The sequence below is a fragment of the Neopelma chrysocephalum genome, unplaced genomic scaffold (genome assembly GCF_003984885.1).
Source record: "Neopelma chrysocephalum unplaced genomic scaffold, ASM398488v2 Primary Assembly neopelma1_97390, whole genome shotgun sequence".
NCBI lineage: Eukaryota > Metazoa > Chordata > Aves > Passeriformes > Pipridae > Neopelma > Neopelma chrysocephalum.
The window spans coordinates 959,809-967,389 of NW_020926031.1; the positions used below are offsets into that span (position 1 = coordinate 959,809).

Consider the following 7,581-nt stretch of genomic DNA (forward strand, 5'->3'; position numbering starts at 1 on the left):
GTGGGGATATCGTGTCTCCGCTCCTGGAAGCTGTTGGGTAGTGGGTGTGTGTGGCGTGGTTGTGTCTCCAGTGTGTGGGTCCTGTGCCTCGCTGGGCACGGCTGCCGTGTCCTGGGCTGCGGGGTTGTTTCGCTCTTGTGCCTGGGTTGCGCATGGCTCTGCTGGTGGGTCTTCGTGCTGAGCGTGTGGCTGCCGTGTCCCGGCCGTGCGTGGCTCTGCTGGGGTTTCCTGAGGTGTGCGACCGTCGTGCTATGGGACTGAGCTCGTAGCCGGCGTGTCCCGCCTGTGCGCGGCCCCGTTGCCGGTTTCGGGGCGCTGCGGGGCTGTGCTGCCGTGCCCGGGGCGGAGGTCCGGCTCCCGGGCGGCGGCATGGAGCACCTCGGCGCTCACCACCTGCACCAAGGCCAAGCCGAGCCCATCAGCTTCGGCATCGACCAGATTCTCAACACGTCGGAGCCGGGCAGCTGCATGGTGTCGCACCCGCGGCTGCAGGACTCGGCGGACTACGGGCTGGGCTGCATCGTGGGCAGCGCCTATAACACGGTCACGGGTGGCTACGGGGCGAGCGGCGGCGCGGCCGGCGCCTACAGCGGCACCTCCTGCAGCATGGGCGGCCTGCCCGGCTCCTACAACGTGAACATGGCGGTGAGCATGAACGGCAACACCTTGAGCTCGGCCGGGGGGGTGATCCGCGTCCCGGCCCATCGCCCCGTGGCCGGCGGCGTCCACCAGCCTCTCTCCGCCGCCGTGCCGACGGTGAACGGCATGAACAGTCTCACGGGTCTCACCTTTCCCTGGATGGAGAGCAACAGGCGATACACAAAAGACAGGTTCACAGGTGAGTCGGGCCACCGGGACACCCCCTTCCCTCCCTGCACCCACCGTTCCGCTCCGTTCCCCGCCGCCCGGCCTCGGCGCGGCAGCCGGTGCTCACCGGGGCACGCAGGATCCGGCCGGGGAACTCTCTGGCTGGGTGGAGAAAGCGGCCTGGATGGTCCTGGGAAGTCGGTCCCGGAGGAGGCCAGAAGCAAGACGGTGCGGGAAATCAGGCGCATTCAGTCCCCACTAAATGCGTTGTGTTTCTTTTTGTTTGTTTGCTTTGATTTTTTGGTTGGTTTGATTGTTTGTGTGTGTGGTTGGGCGTTTGTTTTCTTTTATTTGTTTGTTTGTTTTTTGGCGTGTGTGTGTATTTTTCTATTGGTTAGGTTTGGTGGGGTTTTTTTTAAATTATTTTTAAGTTGGATTTTTTGTGTTTTGCTTTGGGTTTTTTTTGTTGTTTTTTTCGTGATGCGGCTCGGGAAAGGCGGGCAAAGGAAAAGGGATGGCAAACTCGGCACACCACCTCCCGTGAGCCCCGGCCACGGCTGCCGGCTCCCTGCCACCGAGCTAACAGCTTGGGAAACTTTCCTTTAGAACCAGGAGTTATTTGGGAGGTACGCTGCGGCCGGCGGCCCCGGCCCTCGCCCGCCCGGGAAGGCCGGCCCGGTGCGTACCGTAACCCGTCTGGTGTTCCCCGGCTTCGGGTTTCGGCTCAGCCTTTTTCCCTACCAAAAAGGACTCTCTGTAGTCCTGAGCAGAGCTGGGGTCGGGCTAGAGCCGCGTCCCGGACTCGCCGCCTTTTCCAGGTGTAGTTGAGCTTGTCTTTCGGCGCTAACAAAGCAAAACACTCGAACAACGAAATTAAATAAAGACGCAAACAAAAAAAAAAGGCAACGAAATTGCAACGGGGAAAATTCAGTGCCCCAATCGGCCCTTCTTCCCGACGGAGGAAACCGAGGCCCGATTTTTGGAAGTTCCCGTTTAATTTCGACCCGATGGCGCTGGGTTCAGGCGCGGCCGCGGGCGGACGAAGGGGCCGTTCCCCTGGCAGGCACCGGGCTGGATTTCACGCAGCCTCCTCCTGGCTGAGACACAACGCAACTTTTCACTAATTATATTTTCATAAGGTTAGGGGAAAAAACTCAAACCGTATACATTTATTTAAAACAGCAACAACAAGCAAACAAAACAACGAATAGGAACTCCCGGGACGTTACTTTCCGCGTACGAGGCACCGGGGCCGGCGGGTTACCGCCGCACCCAAACGAAATTAGCCCGAGCCCGGTTGGCACGGAGCGCGGAGCCCCGGCCCGGCGCCAGGACCGCCTTTCGCTGCTGACCCCCCGCTCTCCGCCAGGCACTTCGCTGGGCAAGCGGCCGCATTCCTCGCCGCCTGAGCCGAGCGGTGCCCGGCGGGTGCCCGCAGCACCCAGGGAAGGCGCCGGAGCCGCCGCCGAATTTTTGCAGCCCGTGTGCGTTTGTCGGCGGGGAAGCGGCGGCTTCGCAGCAGGGGGTGGGTGTCCCCAGCCCAGCACCCGGGAGCCGGAGCCCCTCTGCTGATGTGTCGCTGCTTGCTTCTTTGCCTCTCATCCCCCCTCCTCCCGTGTCCCCCCCAGTGGCCCTCTCACCCTTCACTGTAACACGCCGTATAGGTCACCCCTACCAGAACCGCACGCCCCCCAAGAAGAAGAAGCCGCGCACCTCCTTCACCCGCCTGCAGATTTGCGAGCTGGAGAAGCGCTTCCATCGGCAGAAATACCTGGCCTCGGCCGAGCGTGCTGCCCTTGCCAAGGCCCTCAAGATGACAGACGCCCAAGTGAAGACCTGGTTCCAGAACCGGCGCACCAAGTGGAGGTAAGGGACTGGGGGTCTTGGTGGACTGGGATGCTGGGGCAGCCCCGGGGTGAGCAGGCCTGGTTGCCACTGGCTCTGGAGGCCTTGCATGGGCTTGCAAACCCTGTGTGTGTTTCAATGTGAAAGTGTGTGTACATATGCACGCACAGCCGAGTGTGTGCAGCACCTGTGGCTATGAACGTGTGGGTGGTGTGTACGTGTAGTGTGTGTGTGCACACCGGTGGGTGTGTGTGTGAGCAGGGCTCGTGTGTGTAACTGCACAGTGAGTGTGAATGCTTTTGCGTGAGGGCCACGTGCGCCCAGGTGTGCCCACATACTCTGTGTGTGTGTGTGTGTGTGTGTGTGTGTGTGTGTGTACGTGCATGGGGGTGAGTGCGCTGCAGTGCAGGCCGTGCGTGTGCAGTGTGCGTGTATGAGCACACCGGATCGGCGAGCGAGGTGTGCACGTATGCAGCGTGTGTGAACGTGTGTGTGCACGCACACGTGCATGGAGGTGTTTGCAGTGTGCCGTGCAGTGGGTGCAGTCAGTTTCACCAGTTTTCACCAGTGGGTGCAGTGTGTCCCGTGCCTCTTTCCCCGGCAGAGGCATTTGGGACTCCTCAGCCCGGGGCTGCCGGAGTACCAGGCTCTGTGTAGCGTGGAGATTTTTATCCCCGGGGGATGAAAATTTCATCCTTCGTGGCGCCTCCTTGCCCAAACGCTTTCTTTTTGTTCTGCTGCCGGGTGTGCCGGTAAAGCCGGAGAGGAAGAGGAGGCTGGGCTCACGCGGACCCTCCCGGGCTCGGTCGCCATAACCCTGCCCCTCCCAAGCTGCACCTTCCCGGGATGTCCCCAGGGGAGGCACTCCAGCCCTGAGAACATACCCTGCCCTGGGTGCAGGCAGCCCACGGCGGGCGAGCTCGAGCAGAGAAGGGGGGTGTTGCTGGGTACTGAGCAGTGGGTGCTGGAGTGCAGATAGGCAGCAGCTTCTTCAAAATGGGGGAAAAGGGCTTTCTTGGCATCTCCCCGAGACTTAATAGGACAGTAAGGATGCTGGGGTTGGATAAGAAATGGGGGACAGGGAATTTGAGACCAAGTGTGTGTGTGAATCCCTAGCCTCAGTGAGTCCTTCCCTAGAGAGGCCATGGAAGAGTAGTTTCCCAGGTGTTAGGAAGTCTCTGACTGGAGTGATTTCTATTGGCCAGGAGCAGAACACTGGAGGAGGAATAGTCCTGCCGTGGCCTTCAAAACAGGGTCAGCTATGTTTTCTAACCAGGTTTCCTAAGGAAGTGAGGCAAATCCATCTGTCAATACTCTTTGCGTCTGTTGGCTAAATTCAGCCTCCTTTGGCAGAGGAGCAGAGGATATAAACCTGTTCACATGTTTTACGAAAAATAGCTGGGTAAAGAAAAACAAAATCCTGGTTCTGCCTAAGGGGAAGGCTGTAGCCAGATTTCAGCTACAGTATTGGACATGGGAGAGTCCCCACTGGCCTGAGCCAGAGACACAGGCATGTAAACTTTGCTTGTATGCACGTGCGTGTTGGGTGCTGCGATGGAGATGTGGGTGCCCCTGAGTGATAGCACACCCAGCTCACTGCCCCAGCCCCTGTGCTGGGTAGTGGGCTCTGAGCAGTGCCTGGAGCACTGGGTGCTGGAAGGAGCCACTACGGACTCAGCCTGAACTCCACAGCAGGAAGTAACTGAGAAAAGAGAGTTGGTTTAAGCCCTCTGATGGATTTAACTGCTTAACCGCAGACTGAGGGAGAAGAGTCTTGCCCTTGCCTCTTGCCTGGATGTCTCTGCTGGAGCAAGGTGGCTGTGTGATCCCCTCCTCAGATTTGGGCTCTTGTTTTATACGCAGTTACTTCCAGGCAGATTTGAACCTGCAAATCCCAGCCTGAAATGAATGCATGACTAGGCCAGCTGCTTGCAGCAGGGAGATGCTTGGGAGCCAGGTGCTTACAGCCACAGTTCTCCTGACCACCCTGGATGTGGGGCTCCCTCCCTCCTCCCTGAGAATCTCTTCATTGTGCAGGGAGTCATTAAATATTCATTGAGGAAGAGATGGAACTGCTGTGGGGTTGCATGGGGATGGCTGGTGGTGCTTTGAGCCCCCTCTCCCCGGGATGTCTCACATGAGATGTTGACACAGTGATTAAAATAGAGACTGAGCCCTGAACTACCTGCTCCCAGGTGGGAGCACTGGCCACACACCTGGAGGCTTGGGTGCCCAGAGGCCCATCGCTGGCATCCAACCCTGGCCCGTTTCCCCACTGGGAGCCAGGGGCCCCCTGCCCTGTGCTCTGAGATGTCACTGTGGAGATCAGAGCTGCCACTTCCAATTCTCGCAGCCAAAGAGAATGAGACATCTCACATCCCTCCTGAGTTGCTAAATTAAAAACTGCCATTTCCTGTGTCACAGGTCCACTGAAGCTGCCGGGAAAGTGTCAGCTGGGCTGGGGGTGTGAGGGGGGGGAGGGCATGATTTGGGAATCATCCTGAGACCAGCACTGTGAGTTGCTCCCAGGTTTTCCCAGCAGCATCAATGGAGGTGTGAGGTGACATTCAAAGGTGGTTGCAGGCTGCAGACTCCAGACTGATCTGCCATCCAAGCAAGTGGGAGTGGGATTTTTGTTGTGGCTATAAGTGCATTCAGGCCGTTTCTACCTATCCTGTTCTCGCCTCCCAGGTAGCCTAGAGCCAGGACCCTATCAACACTGGAAAGAACCCCTGCTGGCCTCCTAACCCCCCTTCCTCAGCAGGATCAGCTCTGCTGGTGTCATTCCAGGCATTCACATGTCCAAATTGTTTTTAAAAATATTGTCCTTCACCCTGTCCATGTAGTATATTCTGTGCTTTGATTTTTCTTACTGCTAAAAAATGTGTTTCTAGTGTTTAGCTGACATCTTGCTGATTTTTGTCATGCCTGCCATGGGTGTGTTTTTGCCTTCATCCAGACTTTCAATAGCTGGTCACTACAGCTCAGCGGATGAGGTGGCAGACCTGGGTGCTGGAAGGAGATGCCCAAGGTGATGCTGCCCATCTCCCAGCTGTGTGGCACTGCCAGTCACAGTTCCTCCTCATCCTCCTCCATGCTCCTCACTGGGACACTGTATGCTTGGCTCTTGCTGTTGGTCCCAGAGCATGTTTGCAGGGGATTGCACCTTTTGCAATGCTGTTGTGTGACCCTTTCCATGTTTTGTCTGCTTGTTTTTTTTTTCCTGTGAACAGAAAATAATCCAGAGAGACCTCCCAGCTCTCTTTCATCAGAGCAATTTTTATTGAGGCCAGTAAGATAGACAGACCCAGTCCCCAGATTATGGGATTTACTTGCAGTTTGTGCAGGGGATGTGGGACCACGCGATGGCTAGGGATCTTCTTTTCCTTACTCCCATCCCCGAGTCCTGAGCACCCAGCACAAGTTAATCTCTTGGAAAATACCCCTCCTTTTTTTCCCCGGCCCCTCTAACGCTCCCTCTCTCCTAGGAGGCAGACAGCGGAGGAGCGGGAGGCTGAGCGGCAGCAAGCAAACCGCATCCTCATGCAGTTGCAGCAGGAGGCCTTCCAAAAAACCATCAACCAGCCCATCCAAGCAGACCCTATCTGTGTCCACAACTCCTCTCTCTTCGCCCTCCAGAACCTTCAGCCTTGGTCTGACGACTCCACCAAGATCACCAGTGTCACCACTGTCGCCTCCGCTTGTGAATAAGCCTGGCGGCCACCAGTGGCACATACACCTTCTGCTAGCAGGGCTGTCTCCACAGGGACACGTGGCATCCTTGGTGGGACATGTAGCCACTCTGGTTCTCCCCAGGGAAGGCTGGCACCTCCCTGTCGTCCAGCCACATGTGCAACCCACTTGTCCAGCTGGGGAAACCCACGACAAGGACTGAAAGGAAGGGAAGCCACCACAAAATCTCTTCCCAGCCATGGGGTTGCTGGAGCAGCAGTACTATCTCACCTCCCCCCAACCCTTTTGTTCTCTTGAAAGTCTCCAGTGTCAACCCTGAACTTGCTGACGTGCTGCCAGACAAAAGCCCAGCCCTGACAGACACGGCCGCCGCCGGCGTTCACCCAGCTAGGGGAGAGGAAAACTTCCTTTGGATTCTAGTGGCGACAGTGCAAAGCCTGGGGTCACCCTTATATGTTCGTGTGTGTGTGTGTATATATATAAAAAAAGTATATATATATATATACCCACATATATATACACACATGCTTTGGACTGATGGCTTAAAACAAAAGGAGGAGGTTCCCTGGAAAGCACTGCTCTGCTCTGAGCCTTCTCGGGTTGTCTACAGTGGAGACGTTCGGGGATGCAACAAATGGAGGAAACAGCAGCAATTTCTGCTTGTGCCAGATGGGAACCCTTCAGATCTCACCTCACTGTCTCTCCTCCCCTTTTTCATTAATTTTTTCTTGCAAGGGGGGAACAAGAGAAGGATCTGACAGACTCCTGAGGATGGTAAATATGATATCTCAATTGTATGAAGAGCCCAAATTGTCGCTGGCTGCCACGGACTCCGTGCCCATCAGTGTGTATTTTAATAACGAGAAGACCTGGGTGGCATTTTGCGGGGGTAAAGCAGTTTCTTTCCATGGATTATTTCCGTATAATTTCCAAAATTTTGTCCACTGTTTTATTTTACCTGTTTTCCTTTAGAAGGCAGTTTCTGATAGCAAAAAATCGATTTCACTCTCAGCTGTTTAACTTAGTTGTTCCTTTAATTGTACCAAGAGAATGAGACACAATTAAACAAAGCACTTCTAGCAAATGCCAGGAATATATAGGTATATATATATGCAGTATATATTTTCCAGTTACTTATAATCTAAAACAGCACTGCCAGTTTAAGCAGTTAGTACAAACAAGCAACCAGAAAACCTATTTTCAGTAAAATTTTTAAAGGCATTGGTTTGTTTGGTT

The 7,581-nt window shown here is 55.5% G+C and overlaps 1 protein-coding gene across 1 annotated transcript; it reads left to right on the plus strand.

Annotated features, from left to right (window-relative positions):
• Window positions 1-369: 369 nt before the first annotated feature.
• On the plus strand, window positions 370-6,363 carry TLX1 (T cell leukemia homeobox 1). Its single transcript, XM_027672409.1, has 3 exons — window positions 370-838; window positions 2,472-2,673; window positions 6,141-6,363. Exons 1-3 carry the CDS (start codon window positions 370-372, stop codon window positions 6,361-6,363), a joined length of 894 nt encoding a protein of 297 aa, XP_027528210.1.
• Window positions 6,364-7,581: the final 1,218 nt, after the last annotated feature.